At 51.7% G+C, this 16,287-nt stretch overlaps 1 protein-coding gene across 1 annotated transcript; it reads left to right on the top strand.

Moving 5' to 3' along the window:
* Positions 1 to 1,335: 1,335 nt before the first annotated feature.
* On the top strand, positions 1,336 to 11,137 carry CKAP4 (cytoskeleton associated protein 4). Its single transcript, XM_027070942.2, has 2 exons — positions 1,336 to 1,993; positions 8,642 to 11,137. The coding sequence occupies exons 1-2, from the start codon at positions 1,556 to 1,558 to the stop codon at positions 9,962 to 9,964; spliced, it is 1,761 nt and encodes a 586-aa protein (XP_026926743.2). The 5' UTR covers positions 1,336 to 1,555; the 3' UTR covers positions 9,965 to 11,137.
* The last annotated feature ends 5,150 nt before the right edge of the window (positions 11,138 to 16,287 follow it).

Here is a 16,287-nt window from a genome sequence, read left to right as displayed (position 1 = left end):
CCAGCACCAACTAGCCTCAGCGAGAGCAGGCAAGTTGATTAACTTCCCTGCCCCCTCTCCTTTCCTTCCCACTCCAAAGCAGCATGGGCTCTGGAAGAAAGAGATCCAGGTTCAAGTCATGGCTCTGTGACCTTGATCCAATCAGCTGGGGTGGGGGCTCAGTTTCCTTCCTATAAAAGGGGTAAAATAATCCTACCTTACAAGGCTGTTTGTGAGGTTTTAAGTACACATTTAAGTTGTTAAATGCTGAGATGTGGTTTATTTCTTTCTACCAGACTAGGGGTGGCAGCCCCCATCTTCCTCCCTGCAGACTTCCCCAGGGCACAGCACAGAGCCCGTCCGTAGTTGGGCTATGGACAGACTGCAGGAACCCTAAAGAGAAAATGGGGGTGCAAAGGACTTCAGAAAAAAAAGTAAACAGCATGGACATGGACTGACAAGGCTAAATGGGATGCTAAGTGGGATGTTTCCCTGAATAGACTTCCCGCAGTTCAAGAATCTTTGCTAACTCTCCCTAAACATGCCTCTGCAGAGCCAACTGGTTTCTCGACAGCTCCTTCTGCCTCCGCCTTCAATCTCCAGGAAAGAGTCAAGGCCCAACCCGGTGGCGGGCTTAGAGGATGGGATGGATGGGGAGGCGGGATTTCCCTAACTCCCAGGGGCAAAGTTCCGGAGGTGTCCGTTCCACCTCCTTACTCCCACTCCCAGGGACCGGGCTCCCGGGAGCCCCCCTCCGCGCCCCCCTCCGCACCCCCCCCCCCCCGCTTCATTTCCTCTTTCGGAATAGGTCGAAGGAAGGGGGTCTCGAACTCGGCCCAAAGCAAAAGCTCATCCCCGGCTCTCCTCCCGGCCGATCCTCCTGGGCCACCGCCACTTCAGCCGCCTATCCCTGGGGCCCTCGTGGCCCCTGCTCAGTAGCCAGTCTCGGCCGCCGGTCGACCCAGCCCTTCGCTCCTCCCTTTGGCCACCTCGATTCCCGGTCCCCGCCTCAGCAGACCCAGGCCAGCCGCCCTCCCCACGTCCGCGCTTCTTGCCCCCTCCCACTCGGCCACTTCAGTCGCCTGCCCCGGCCTCCGTAGACCCTGCCGGGACACCCGCCCCCCTCCCACCAGCCGCCCCGGACCGCGCTCGGCCACCACCCTCGCCTCGGCCCTCCCACCCGGGGCCTCGTAGACACCCCCCACCCCCGCCGCGTGGACCCCGCCGCGCCGCCCCCGGCTCGGCCCCCTTCTTGGGGTCGTGGCGGCAGGGGGAGGGGCCGTGCCGGCCCCCGCGTGCGTGGCAGGCTCTCCCGGCTCGGCTCTCCCGGCCTTCCTTCTCGGGAGGCGGGGTCGGCGCCGCGGCGGCGGCGGCGGAGGCAGGCCCCCTCCTCCTTCCTCCCTCGTCCGGCCTCCTTTCTCGCGCGCCCGCCCGCCGGCTCTCTCTCGGCCGCTCCGACGCCAGCAGCGCCCGCGTGCCGCTCGCCCAGCCCCGGGGGAGCCCGAGGAAGTTCCCGGGCCGCGCGCCCCGCTCGCTCGCCTCGCAGTCCGCGGCCTCACCCGCCGCCGCGCCCGCCATGCCCTCGGCCAAACAAAGGGGCTCCAAGGGCGGCCACGGCGCCGCGAGCCCCTCGGAGAAGGGCGCCCACCCGTCGGGCGGCGCGGATGACGTGGCGAAGAAGCCGCCGCCGGCGCCGCAGCAGCCGCCGCCGCCCGCGCCGCACCCGCAGCAGCACCCGCCGCAGCATCCGCAGAACCAGGCGCACGGCAAGGGCGGCCACCGCGGCGGCAAGTCCGCCGCCGCCGCCGCCGCCTCGTCCTCGGCGTCCTGCTCGCGCAGGCTCGGCCGGGCGCTCAACTTTCTCTTCTACCTCGCCCTGGTGGCGGCGGCCGCCTTCTCGGGCTGGTGTGTCCACCACGTCCTGGAGGAGGTCCAGCAGGTCCGGCGCGGCCACCAGGACTTCTCCCGGCAGAGGGAGGAGCTGGGCCAGGGCTTGCAGGGCGTCGAGCAGAAGGTGGGTACCCCGGGCTCCCACCCGCGGCCCCCGAGTCACGGCCGGGCCCCTGGCTCTGCCCAGGCCTCGGTGCCTGAGCGGGGCCCTCTCCACGGCCGGCCCCCCCTCCCCCCCCCCCCCGTTCCCGGGCGGTCCCCAGACCCTCTTTGTTAATGGCCGCGGAGGAATGGACCCCGAGGGATGGGCCGCTGCGAGGATGGTCAGGCCAACGAGCCAGGGTGGGCCAAGGGCCTGTCACAGGGCATTAGCGGTGACCTGTAAGGAAGCCGCCGGGCTCTGGGGAGCCCATTCTTTTTGGATTAGGAACCGCTGAATGGGCAGAGTTATCTGAAACGGAGGTTGGAAGGGACGCCAGCGCATCCCTGGAAGCCTCGGGCAAGGCCACACCTGGGCTCTCCCCGTGGGAGACGTCTGAGCCAGGTTTTAATAGATCCAGACCCCGGGGAAGGAGAAACAAGTAATCATACTCATTTGCGAAGTTCAAATGAAATATTACATATCTTCAGGCCCCTTGCCTTTTAGTGGACCAATGTCTCCATGTGGGCCTTTGAAATAGCATATACCAGCTTTAGAGGAAAGGAAAGGCCCGAAATACTAGAGGGTACTGGTGAGTAATATCACAAGGCACATTTACATGATGTTAAGAGGGCTTACTCATTATCTAATCATCATAGCCACCCTGGCTGGGAGGGAGGACTAGCAGTTTTGACTCCTTTTCCAGACCAGAAAATTGAGGTTTAGAGAGATGAAGTGAATTGATAAAGATCCCAGCTGGTGAGTGGCAAACTGCATGAGAATGCCTAGGCCACTGCCCAGTGCGGGGGTCCACAGAGGCCTCTCTCAGGTGTGGATGGACCCAACTTTCACCATAAAGCTTCTCGCGTTCCACCCTGTCTGTGTTTTTCAACACCAAGTGCAGCTCTCTTGGCCTCCTACCTCCTCCTCCGGCCTCCACTAATGTCACCGCTCAATGAAAGTTAGTTGTATGATCGAAACAAAAAATCCCGCCACCACTTCTGAGCCCGGAACTGCTGCCTCCTTTTTCCCAGCATGCCGCCTGCCCTGCCAAGTTTCTATCGACTTTTGTGGAGTATGCAGGACTAGGAATTTCCTCTTAAGACTGGCAGAGCAACTGGAATGAGTCAGCCTGCTCAATGCTGCAGGCCAAGGGAGGTGACTTTCTGTAGGGATTTAAGTAGGCAGCGCTGCTTTGCCTATCCTGAATGTCAAGTCATTCTTAAGAAGTAGACAGACTGCTGGAGGATAATCACTAGCCTCTGTTTCCTCTCTTTCATCCACCCGCTTACCAATCCATCACAATATTTATTGACGTCTGATAGTGATAGGGCTGTGTGTTGGCCCTGTAGGGGGTACAGAGGGACAGTAGACAAATCTGGTTTTGCGAAGCAGCACATAAGTGGGTCTCAGTTGAGGGTCACCGTTGTGTGAGTTCCGAAGGAGAGAGTGTGTAGAGTTTGCCTAGGCCCGTATGCCCAGTGGCCAAGGTGGTGCCAGTCTAGATCTAGCTGGTGGTCAATAACTGTTGAGAGAAGGGATGAAGACACAGGCAGGAGGTTCTATCTTGAGTATGTTGGGACAGCAGTGGCTACCTGGCCTGTAGCAGGACGGGAGAGAAGCTGAGGCCCAGATGAAATTGAGGTCTTGAATCGATGTTGAAGACATTGGGCTTCTTTCTCTCTGCTTCTCCCCTGCCTCTCCCTCTTTCCTTCCCTTCCGGCTCCCACCTCTCCTCTTATGGAAGCTGTATGCAGATGACTTTCCTCTTTGGGGCTCAGTTTTCTCATCTACACAGGGAGGGGAGGGCTCTGTCCAGAGTTTTAAGAATCCACCTGGCCGTAGACTCTTGAAACAGTGACCTTTCTTTTTCATTTAGCATGTAGGCCAGCTGTTATGTAATGCCTTGTATTTATTGGGTACTCCTGTCTTTTGACCCTCACAGCAGCTCCAAGAGGTAAGCACTAGGATACTCCCCTTGCACAGATGAGGAGTGTGAGACCCAGGAGGCAGAGTAACGGCAAGGTCTCCCGGCTAGTAAGTGGCAGGGCTAGGGTTCCTCCTGCAGTTAGCTCCTGCAACACCCTCAACCGTTTGTTCATCTTGTTGTCTTTCCCATGCCTTGCCAGGTTCGTAGTAGGTCTTCAGCTAAGGCTGCTTCCAGTGATGTGGAACTCAGAATGTGCCCAGAACAGTATTAGGATTTGTCACAGTGTGTGGCCATTTCTGTCGGCACCTCTGAGGTGGCCAGTGAAGAAGTTCCTTTGCTCTGAAGAGAGTAGTGCTGGCTGCTCTGACAACCTAAGTGTGAGCCCCTTTGTAACTTTGTATGATGCTCCGTGTGGGGTGGGGTTTGGTCCTTTGCAGGAATGTAGACCTGCAATATTATTATTCATAAGTAGTATTTGGTATGGGTTAGGCGTCTGTTTTTATTTTAAAGTTTATTTATTTATTTTGAGAGAGAGAGAGAGAGAGAGAGAGAGACAGTGCAAGTGGGGGAGGAGCAGAGGGAGAGGGAGAGAGAGAATCCCAAGCAGGCAGAAGGCTCCACGCTGCCAGCGCAGAGCCAGATGCAGGGAACCGCGAGATCGTGACCTGAACTGAACCCAAGAGCTGGACGCTTAACCGACTGAGACGCCCAGGTGGCCCCATTGTGGGCTAGGCATCCTTTTAAGTGCTTCCCAGCCACCCTCTGAAGCAGGTCTCTTTTACTAGCACCGTTTCACAGATGGACCCGCTGGACCTGGAGCGGTCGTGTTACCATTCAGGGTCACATGCAGACCTTAAGTATTGGAACTGGGATTGGAGTCAGAGCAGTGTGACCTGAAGCCCTCTACTCTGTGTACTGGGTGCCCACCTCGTCTCCATCTGCACGTGCCCTGCCGGATGCCTGGAGCCTGGGCAGAGAAGCTGGTCTGTCCTTCCATGGAAGACTGAGCGGGGACTTCAGAAATGTTGGCAGTTCAGTCTGAGGCCCTGAAGGGCCAGTGTTGCCCTGGCAGATCTGGGGTGGCATAAGGTGCTTGCAGGAACGGGCCTCCGAGGGACAGCTGGATGAGAGGAGCGGCTGTTTGTAGAAGACGGAGTCCTCTGGTTGTATTTCTTTGTTTCTCATTTTGACTCTGCAGGAGTCCGGGCTTCTGGCGCAGGCAGCGTCTGAGCCCTCGGTGCACTTGGGACACGCCTCTGCTCTGGCTCATCCCTGGAGGTTAAGAGCTCAGTGGTGAAGTCACCCATTCTGGGAGTTTGATGCTCATCATGACCGCTTCCCAGTCTCCTCATTTGTAAACTGGAGATCAGTGGGAACCACCAACTCAGGAGGTTATTACGAGGGTGGAATGAGATGATGTCTCGGAAGTACTTTGCATAGTTTTCGGTACACAGTAAGTGCCTCGTTGAAGGTCAGCTACCACCGTCTCCTCTCGTGCTGTGAGCTCCTTGAGCGCAGGGATCCTGTTCTAGCCATTACTTTTCTCTGGTGTCTTGCCCACCGTGTAGTGGGCACCCCGCATATGTTGGGGGAACAGATGCATCATTGCATATTGATTATAATGGGGTCTTTGCATGTGAAGATGAACAGCGCACAGCACCATCGGGAGGGGGGGCGATTTCTGTGTTCTTTTTATAGTGTTGGAGGTTGGGGTGTTTGGTTTCCGCCATGATTTCTGATCTAGTCCGCTTCCTGGCCATTTGCAAAGAGTCAGCCCAGGTTAGGGAGCACAGGGATCAGAGGGGAAATGGACCAGCTCCTTCTTCATCAGGCTTTGCTCGATTAATTAATTAAATCCTGATTCATTCAGAAAACACTGAAAACACTGAATGAACGCCTGCCACGTTGCAGGTACCGTGCTCACCCGTTCATGCCTCTTTTCTGAGTGCTGTGTAGAACCGGCAGGTACTGTGATTGAATAACTTAGTTTCAGAGGTGATCTCTCTCCCGTACCTTCTCAAAGTGCCCTTTATGGCTCAGGTCATATTTGGTTTAACAGGGAAATTGTCTAGTATTCTGGAGTCCCTGAGAACTGGATTCTAATCTGTGTTAAAATCACAGACCGTTGGAAGCCACAAGGGACTTTAGAAACCTATTTGTTAATAGACGAGGAGCTTGGGACCTGGAAAGTGAGTGTGACTTATTCGTGCTCACAGAGCTGGTTATAAGTGGGGCTGGGACTAGAACCCAGGTGTCCTGTTCTCATTTCTATAGTGTTTCCCTTTGGCATTGGGCTAAGGATGGTTCTCAGAATCTCCAGACTTCTGAGCTACTTCCAGAAGAAAGATTAAACAATAATGAAGACCATATCTGCTGTTTGTTGATCATTTACTATGTGTTAGGCACAATTGAAGCTCTATGTGTATATTAATTCACTTAATCCTTGCAAAACGAGCCTATGAGTCAGGTGCTATTTTTGTTCCCATCCAACAGCCGAGGAAACTAAGGCACAGATGTGCTAAATAACTTGCCCAAGATCACACAGCTAGGAAGTGTCCAAGCTAAGATTTGAACATAGGCAGTCTGGTTCCAGAAGCCCATGCTATTTTATGTTTTAACTTCTTACCGTGGAGGTATTTAGGCATAAACAGAAGAGATCAATGTAATGAACTCCAGTTTTAATAATGCTCATTCTTTTGCTCTTCTCGTTTCATTTTTTCCCCACCCCTTCCCTCCCATTTTGTTTTGTCGTTTTTGGGCTGGAGTCAGAGCAAGGTGACGCTGAAGCCGTCTCTTCCACCCCTTGTCGGTTGTCTCCCTGGTCTCTCTTGTTCTCAGATGCTCTGGGCGTTGGGAAATAGCCCAGGTCTGCTGAGTGACCGTAGGCTGGGCAGAAAGGCTGGCCTGTCCTTACTCAGAAGATCCAGTGGACACAGGCAGGTGCGAGCCTGCAGAAAAAGCTGGCAGTTCAGGTCTAAGCCCTCTGAAAGGCCCACGTTGCTCTGGCAGACACGGTGGATGTGGAACCAGGATCTAATTTTGACTGACACATTAGTTCCCCTAGAGTATTTTAGGATTTATTTCTAACAAATAAGAGCTCCTTCTTTTCCCTTTCCTTTTGGCAAAGCACAGTATATCATACCTAACAAAGTTACTGGTCATTCTTGATTCTCATCTGATACCCAGTTCAAAATCCGATTTCCCTGACTCTCTCAAATTTGTTTGAATCAGGATCCATACAAGTCCACACATTACATTTGGATGATAAATCTCCTAAATTTCTTTTAATGTGTAACAGTTTCCTGTCTTTCTGCCTTTAAAAATGCCATTTAATTATTGAAGGTCCTGGTGACCTGTTGTGGGTTTGGCTGATTGCATCCTCATGGTGTGTTTTCCTCTTGCACGTTTCCTGTGAATTGGTGGTTAGAACTGGAGACTTGAGAGATTCAGATTCCTTTTTTTTTTTTTTTTCTTTTTTTGCAATAAAGTGTCCTGGGTGGCACTTTGCACCACGTCAGGATGAAGCCCAGGTCAGTGGTCCTTACGTGGTCAGTCTTGGTGCATGAAACCGCTCCCTGGAGTGGTTCCCAGGTCAGACTTTGTTTAGGGGAGAATTTATTTAGAACGAGTGTGTCGTGACGCATGGGATCATAATGTGCTCACAAAGTCTGAGAATGCTGAGGAATCACCTGATCCACAGTCATTTTTTCGGGTGAGGACAGTGACTTGGTCAGGACCCCCAGCTAGAAGGTGCCTGTGCCGTTGTCTCTTGCCTCCCAGCCCACTGTCTCCCATGTGCCTCCGCTTTTTTCCTGTGATAAGTTGCAAGACTCTTTCAGTTCCAAGAGCCAGAAACTCAGCCTAACTGGCTGAAAGGGGGAGGGAGGGTGAGAGAGAGAGAGAGAGAATTTATTGGCTTAAACTAAGAAGTTCAAAAGCAGACTCCTAAAGGTGTAGCTGTATTCAGAGATTCAGATTGTGTCTTCAGAACTTGAACTTGCTGTCTCTAGTTCTGCCTTCCTTGACTCATAAACTGGCTTACTTTGTGTGTGGTCTGAGCCTCTCCAGGCTTTCCTCATCCTATGGCTAGCAATCCCAGCGGAAAAAGGCTTTCTTTACCACTGTTTTTTTTTTTTTTTTTTTAAGTTTATTTATTTATTTTGAGAGAGAGAGAGACAGAGAGAGTGCGTGTGAATTGGGGCGGGGCAGAGAGAAGGAGAGAGAGAATCCCAAACAGGCTTTGCACTGTCAGTGCAGAGCCGGAAGGGCTCTATCTCACAAACTGTGAGATCATGACCTGAGCCGAAATCAAGAGTCAAACACCTAACCGACTGAGCCACCCAGGTGCCTCTCTTTACTAGTAGTTTTAACAGAAGTCGTGGAATTGACTTGCTGGCCTGCCTTAGGCCACATGCCCATCCCTGGGCTAATCACTGTGGCTTTGGAAGGGAAGGAGGGGTAGGTAGACGGAAAGTGCCGATTGGTCAGGCTGGTTACAAACCATCTCTGGAGCACTTGGAACGGGCCTTCAGGTTGGCCCCCGCACCATGTGGACTATGCGTGGAAGGCAAGTTTCTCCAAGGACAATTATCGTTCTGTTCCAGAAGAGGGACCTGGAAGCTGGGCAGACAAAAAGAAATATAGCCTGTTGCATAAAACTTCTCAGCTCTTCTCAGTAGTTAACATCTGGATTTTGGTTGCAGGTGCTGTCTCTTCAAGCTACATTTGGGACTTTTGAGTCCATCTTGAGGAGCTCCCAGCATAAACAAGACCTCACGGAGAAAGCTGTGAAGCAAGGGGAGAGTGAGATTAACCGGATCAGTGAGGTTCTGCAGAAGCTCCAGAATGAGATTCTCAAAGACCTCTCTGATGGCATCCACGTGGTGAAGGATGCCCGGGAGCGGGACTTCACGTCTCTCGAGAACACGGTGGAGGAAAGGCTGACAGAGCTCACCAAGTCCATCAACGACAACATTGCCATCTTTACCGACGTCCAGAAGAGGAGCCAGAAGGAAATCAACGATGTGAAGGCGAAGGTCGCCTCTCTGGAAAACTCCGAGGGGTACAAGCAGGATCTGAAAGTCTTGAAGGAAGTTGTGAAGGAAATCCAGTCCTCTGTGAAGTCCAGAGAGAAGGACATTGAGGCCTTGAGAAGCACCCTCCAGACCTTGGAATCTGACGTCTACACAGAGGTCAAGGAGCTGGTGAGCCTCAAACAGGAGCAGCAGAAATTCCAGGAGGCAGCCAATTCGGAGCACCTCACCTTGCAGGCCCTCACGGAGAAGGTTCTCCAGTCGGAGGAGGCCACCTCCCGCCTCCCTGAGGAGATCAGGAGACTCAAGGAGGAGCTGCGCCACCTGGAAACTGAGGCCCTCAGGCCGGAAGAAGGGGTTTACAAAAACTCTGATGCCTTAGAAGCGCTCCAGGAAAAGAGTCAGGGATTGGACTCCAGGCTCCAAACCGTGGAAGACGGAGTGGATGCCGTGCAGACGGCCTCTGCGCGGCACAGCGAGAGCCTAGAGGCCCTGCTGGCCAAGAGCGAGGAGCAGGAGCGGCGCCTGGCCGCCCTGCAGGAGCGCGTGGCCGGCCTGGGCCCCTTGGAGGATGACGCGGGCAGCCTGGCCAGCACGGTGAGGAGCCTGGGCGAGGCCCAGCTCTCGCTCTACGGCGACGTGGAGGAGCTGAAGAGAAGCATGGGCGAGCTCCCCAGCACTGTGGAGGCTCTCCAGAAGGTGCAAGAGCAGGTGCACACGCTGCTGGGGCGGGACCCGGCCCGGGCGGCCCCCTTGCCTCCTCAGGACTTCCTGGACAGACTCTCTTCTCTAGACAACCTCAAAGCCTCAGTCAGCCAAGTGGAATCAGACTTGAGGATGCTCAGGACTGCCGTGGACAGTTTGGTCGCCTACTCGGTGAAAATAGAAACCAACGAGAACAACTTGGAATCAGCCAGGGGCTTGCTAGATGACCTGAGGAATGACCTGGATAGGTTGTTTGTGAAAGTGGAAAAGATTCATGAAAAAGTCTAAGCGAGTTGTGTCTGCAGGGCGCGGATTTAAAGTCCAGTTTCTCATGACCAAAAACTGTGTTGTTTTCTCCCACGTGTCCCGCCCCCCCCACCCCACCATGTTCTTGTCCCCTCTTAAAAAGCAGTGGACACCCCCCTGAACACCAAGGCATTTTCTATTCTCATGCCTGCTTAATTTATTTACGATCATTACCACACACCATTGGTTTCTCAAGTTTTCTGCTTCTGCTTTTGGTTGGTTTGCCGAAGGCCCAGCCCCTGCAAATCAGGGGCGCCTTTTAGAAGGGATGTTTCTCGTGTCAGAGAAGAATGGCTTCAACTGAGGATTAACAGAAGCAGATTAACTGTAACCTCAGAAAACCCTGCCTGGCTGGCAGATTTCAAGGAAAAAAAGTGGGGGGAGGAGGCACTTTTCTTTCTAATTGTCTTTAAGGAAAATTGCTTTTCCTTTTTTTTTTTTTTTAATATTTCTGGCCGAAGTTTTCATGAGCTGTCACTCACTTCTCGTCTTCCACTTTAAACTGGCTAAAATTCACAAGTGTCAGCTCTCCATTGGGAGGGGAGCAAGCCCCTCGGGCTTTAGGTTGAAAAGAACCAGCTGCTTGACTCGATGGTCACCTCCAGTGGCGTGGGGTGTCTTTTCCATTCCTGAATCATCCTGTGATCTCAAAGGTAACTATGCAAAGAATCCAGATGGTTCTGAATGTGAAGGCACAACACCCCACGGAGTTCCCCCGTGGCCAACCTGTGTCATCCCTTGGTAGGGTCCCCAAATAATGCACAGGTTGAGAATCCCGAGAAAGGGGACTCCTTGGATTCTTTCGGGAAATGTGTCTGAGAGCTGTCCACAAAGGCCTGGGCCGTCTCCCCAGGGAATGGAGGCCAAGTGTTTTTATTTTACCACAGTGTCCACGAAGAGGTTTGCTGTCAGGGCAGACCCCCATCTGTCAGTGAGGAAGGTGTGCATTTTCTGTAGTTTTTTGCTGTTTCCCTTTACCTTCGAGCTGTACTGTTCTTTAATGGCTGTCTTGCCCTTCAGAAAAGAAAAAAGAAAAAAGAAAAAAAAAGAAAATTCAGAGAAAAAAAAAGGTTTGTTTAGTTTACTGTGAAATGAACTGTATGGCTTATTTACAGTATTTTTAATTCTTAATAAACACTTGAGCTTTGTTATGACTTTTCTGGAGTGGTTGCTTTCTGAGGATTTAGCAGTTCTGATACACTAGTTAGAAAGATAGGGAAGTTTTCAGTTGTAAGGCTTTGTTTCAATTCTGAAACCAAGATTGCTTCATTCTTAGGCCTGGGCACATAACTTTTGATTGACTGTTAGCAGGTTTGGTTGTAGGTCACTGCTTGACTCTTTTAGTCACAGCAGAGGGTCTTAACCCCAACTCCCTGATAGAATCTTCTGGGAACTTGAAACCAACCCTGGGCCTGCCCCCTGGGATTCTGATTCAATGGTACGTGTGAAGAGGGCTGGCACTAGCATTTCCGAGGCCCCCGTCGGATTGTAAAGTGCAGCCAGGCCTGACAACCACGGTCTTAGACCATCTTAGTGACCTTCAGCCCCCGGGTTTCCTTCCCAGGTTGCTCTCCACCTCCCACCTAATATCGGATGCTGTTTATGGAGTACCTGTGTGCTGTGCATCATGCCAAGCCCTTAACAGGTCCCTGTTTCTTCCTTTTAAACTCCCCGAAGGCAGGCAGTATCGTTCCCCATTTGACAGAGGAGTAGCAGGCTGGGAAGCATCACATAAGATCATTAGCTAGGAAGTGGTAGGGCTGGGATTTGAACCCAGTCCTGCTCTCAACCTGTGAACGCCACCCCCCACCAGCACCAGTGCAGGGCCAGCTGACCCGTGCAGCTGCTGTTGCAGAACCAGGGGCTGCAGGGGCTCCTTTCTCTTCCACCCAGGGTACAGAGGGAGATGAGGACCTGAGTGCCTGTGTGGTCTCTTGTCCTTTCTGCCTGGAGGTCCCCTCCTCCCTGAACTTCTTTGTCAGTCATTCTGTGTCTCAGGCAGCACAGCATCAACTCTGCTGATGCTTTTCCAAAGCAGTTTACAAATCAGGATGGACCCTTTATGGGTGTTAGAAATAATTTGTAATTTAATTTATTATTATTTTTTTTAGAGACAGCATGAGTAGTAGAGGCAGAGAGAGACTCTTAGGCAGGCTCTATGCTCCATGCGGAGCCTCATGCAGGGCTCCATCCATGACCCTGGGATCGTGACCTGAGCTGAAATCAAGAGTTGGGCGCTCAACTGACTAAGCCACCCCGGCACCCCAGTTTGTAGTTTTATTTTAAAACAGAAGAGTTTGTGATTTTATTTTAAAACAGAAGAGTTGCAAGGTATAACTAGTTTAATAACTAGTTTTGCCTTCATTTGGGGACAGTGCTGAATTTCCATGCGTGGAGAAAAGTCCTGGTTTCTTTTCAGGTTGGTCGCTTGTATCAGGCATTTTCTTCATCTTCCTCTTGCCATCATTTCTTCAGTCTTTAATCTCAGACCGTGTAGTGGTTTAATAGATGCTTATTTAATATTGTAGTAGAAAACCTCTACAAAGGGTCAGAGAAGTAACCGAATTTAAATTCAGGTGGTGAAAATAAAAAATATTATAAATTCACATACTCCTGATGGTGGGGCAGCTGGAGGCAGATTTTATCCCAGACAACAATCACAATTCAGTCTTGCTCACACACCTGCTCATTCCTTCAGTGAACATTACTGACCCCACAGCTAGATGTTCTGCTACGTGAATTCAGGATGCACGTGACCGGATCCTTGTCTGGATCCGGGCCTATAGGCCAAAGGGCCTACAGCTCAATGGGGGCGATGGGCATGTAAACTGGTAGACATCCCAGGGAATTACAGGTGCTATAGCAGGTATGATGGGGCGCAGAGGGGAATTGCCTAGTTCTGCCTGGGTTCAGCTGGGATGGTTAGAACAGGGTTCCCACAGGCCAGTGGGAAGTCTCTTGGAATGCCTTCATGGGTAGAGGTTCTCACCTTCAGTAAACCGGTTGCCCTACTAGCCTTTGTACAGGGAATAGGCACAAGTTATTGACGGTATCGATTAGACTGCAGATGATCCAGCACCAGGGTAAGAGGCTGCGGTGAAATTCCCCAGGCAAGACTGTCAGCACACTGATCCCTGAGACTGGGAAGGATGACTCACAGGGTGGTTGTGACGGCGGGATGAAGGCACGGGGGGAGAGGGTATAGCTTAGCACAGCATCTGGTACACAGTGAGGGCTCTGGGGGCTCGCTCATGCGCAGTCATACCTAAAGCTAAAAGACTGAAATAGCTCTGTGCTGCTTGGTAAATAGCTGTGGCCCTGAGCTCTCAATTCTCTCTCTAGGGACTGCTAGGCATACAGTCCAGCAACGAATAGGTTAACACCCTGGCACAGCAGGGTCCTGAGGAACCAGCCCCATGACCGGCATTATTTCTGATGAGCGGGCACCCATGCTTTACCAGTGGTTAAATATTTTGAAATCACCCTGTGTCCTCAAAGCATGCCTCCAAATCATCGATCTGTTTTTCCAGTAACATTTGGGCACCCCCCCCCCCCCACCAGACATCTCGTGGGTTCCAAACAGAAGTCATGATTTCCCCCAGGAGTAAGTGGGGCCACTGCTCCCTGCAATTGCTTGAGCCAGAAGCTCAGGGGATCCCTGTCTCCCTGCCTCTCCACATCCACTCCTGTTGAAGCCCTGACACAGCTGCCCCATCCCCCTTCTCCTAGCCTCCTCTGCACTGCATCACCGGCTGATGTCTGAATTCCAGCAGGGCCCTCACTGCGCCCCTGCCTATTAACTGGAAACAGGAACATCAGGTGTGCATTCAGTAGTCATTCAACAACTTTCAGAGAGTACGGACGGCTCTCTGCCAGACACCAAGGAGATGACTGAGAACAAGACAGACAGGCTTCCGGGGCACCTGGGTGGCTCAGTCGGTTAAGTATCTGACTCTTGACTTCGGCTCAGGTCATGATCTGTGCTGCCAGCATGGAGCCTGCTTGGGATTCTGAGATTCTGTCTCCCTCTCTCTCTGCCCCTCTCCCACTTGCTCTCTCTCTCTCTCTCTTAAAAAAAAAAAAAAAAAAAAGATAGGCTTCCTGCTTTCAGGATTCTCATGATCCAGTTGGGAGGAGACCAACAGTAAATACGGAAGGAAACGGATATAAGTGTGCAAATGGCGGTACATGTCCTGAGGGACAGGAAGAGCTCAAGTGGCCCCTCTGTCTCCAGCCTGGCTCCCATTCAAGGAATTCCCTATGGGTGACCAGCGTGATCTTTCTGAAAAGCACATCTGCCTATGACCCTTCTCCACTAAATCCTTCAGTGTCTTCTCTTTGGCTTCCAGAGGGAAATTCCAGCTCCCTGGTGTGGCTGAGAAAGAGCTTTCTGACTGCTCTCTCCCTGCCATCCAGCCTATCTTCCATGTACTCTGCTGGTAGGTGCACCGATCAATGGAGCCATTCTTCACCTCAGTGCCTTTGCACACTCTTCTTCTACTCAGAGCTCCCCAGCTCCCTGCACCTGAACCCCAGGCTGAATTTGGGAGATTTTCCTACAGGCTCTTACGTTCCAGGCTCCTCGCTATGAAAGGGCTCCTCCCTCTGCATTGTGACCGCTTTTTTGTCTGTCTTCCCACTGGATGTTGCACTCCACGGATGACCGGGTTGTGTCTTTTATCTCTGCATCCACAATGATATCACTGTGCTTCGCCCACATCAGTCACAATAAAAATAACAAACATTTATTGAGTACTTACTCAGAACCACTGTTCTGAGGGTATGTAAGGACAAACTCATTCAACTGTTACAGCAGTCATTAAGGAAAGTACTATTGTTATCCCCATTTTCCAGGTGGAGAAACTGAGGCACAGAGAGGTTAGGTATCTTGTTCCAGATACTTACTAGTTACAGCTGGTAAGTGGACAGATTTAGAACCCAGTGGTCTAAGTTAAAAACCTGTGCTCTGAACTACTACTGTAGATTGGTTTCTTTCATCCACTTAAAAACACCTAGCATTTGGGGGAGTTTACTTTTCATTGAAGGACGACGTGCGTGCTTTCAGGCACTTTCCGGCATGCACGTCTGAAGTACACAGCTGAATGAAGCTCTCCACATGTCACATCACATACAAACTACCAGATCAAGGTATACAACATTTCCAGCACTCCAGAAACTTCCTGTGCCCTGCAGTCAATAACCCCCAAAGATAGCTACTATTCTGGCGGCTATCACCATAGGCTACTTTTGCCCATTTATGAATTTCATATAAATCATGCCATATCACCCTTGGTACTCCTTAAAAAAAATCACGTTTATTAAGATATAATTCACATACCATAAAATCCACCCTATTAAAATGTACACCTGTTCTTCGTATAGTCACAGAAGGCTGGACACATTCCTATTCTGATAAATCTTGCCCCTGCTGGATATAGAAAATTGTGTGGCACATAGGTGTTCAATAGCCAGCAGATGTTTGAGTACACGTGGACTTTTGAACTGGACAGTGCATTCTGGGATCTCCATCTTGCTGCTCAGTGACTCCGAGAGAAAAGGGAGGGTGCGGCATGGTGTGCAGGTTCTTCCGCTTGCCTCTCAGGCTGGGTCCACAGGAGAGAAGATGAAAACCACAGAGGCAGAGGGTTCGACTGCCTTTGCCCCTCCTCAGGCTGAGTTTGGTCAAGGGATTGGTTCTGCGAGTGACTATTATGTACTGGGTATGAGCTGCATCTCCTCTGGGAGGCGGGATGAAAGATGTGGGTCCCAGACAAACAGGGGACACAGTACGTAATCACATGTAGTGTGACATGTGCCTGTGGGAGGGACTGACGAAGTCCTGCACCTCGGTTGCGGTCTGCCCAGCATCCAGTCATCCTTTGGTAATAATTCCCCTAGTTTTCTCTAGAGAATCACCTCTACCCCACTCTGAGTCCATTTGGCTCAGAGAAGAATGACCATCACAAGCACATGACCTAGTTTTGGCCAATGAGAAGTCCCGTTTTCCTAGTCCGATTTGTTCAAGATGAACGCCGGTGATCATCTGACCTGCTGACTACTGCGGGGACTTTCTAGAAAGGAGTGCCCTCTGTCTATTGGGGTTGCCTAGCTGGCAGGACATAAGCCCAGTGCCACCAGGGGCCACCTTATACGGAGAGACCCCTGAGAATGAAGCCAGCATAGAAGAAAGTGGAGCATAGCCATGGTAACAGACAGGTTCCTGATGACATACTTGGAACACCTGGATCCATCTGTGCCTGAAGCTCCACAGGCCATGTTTTTTACTACACAGAATGCCATACTGT

Source organism: Acinonyx jubatus, chromosome B4 (assembly GCF_027475565.1).
Source record: "Acinonyx jubatus isolate Ajub_Pintada_27869175 chromosome B4, VMU_Ajub_asm_v1.0, whole genome shotgun sequence".
Classification (NCBI taxonomy): Eukaryota; Metazoa; Chordata; class Mammalia; order Carnivora; family Felidae; genus Acinonyx; species Acinonyx jubatus.
This window is presented reverse-complemented; position numbering and strand designations above follow the sequence as displayed.

Excerpts from the sequence above, each read along its gene's own strand:
- CKAP4 (XM_027070942.2), top strand. The coding sequence starts at position 1,556 with ATGCCCTCGGCCAAACAAAGGGGCTCCAAGGGCGGCCACGGCGCCGCG. Across the intron at positions 1,994-8,641 it reads TGCAGGGCGTCGAGCAGAAG|GTGCTGTCTCTTCAAGCTAC; the intron begins GTGGGTACCCCG and ends TTTTGGTTGCAG.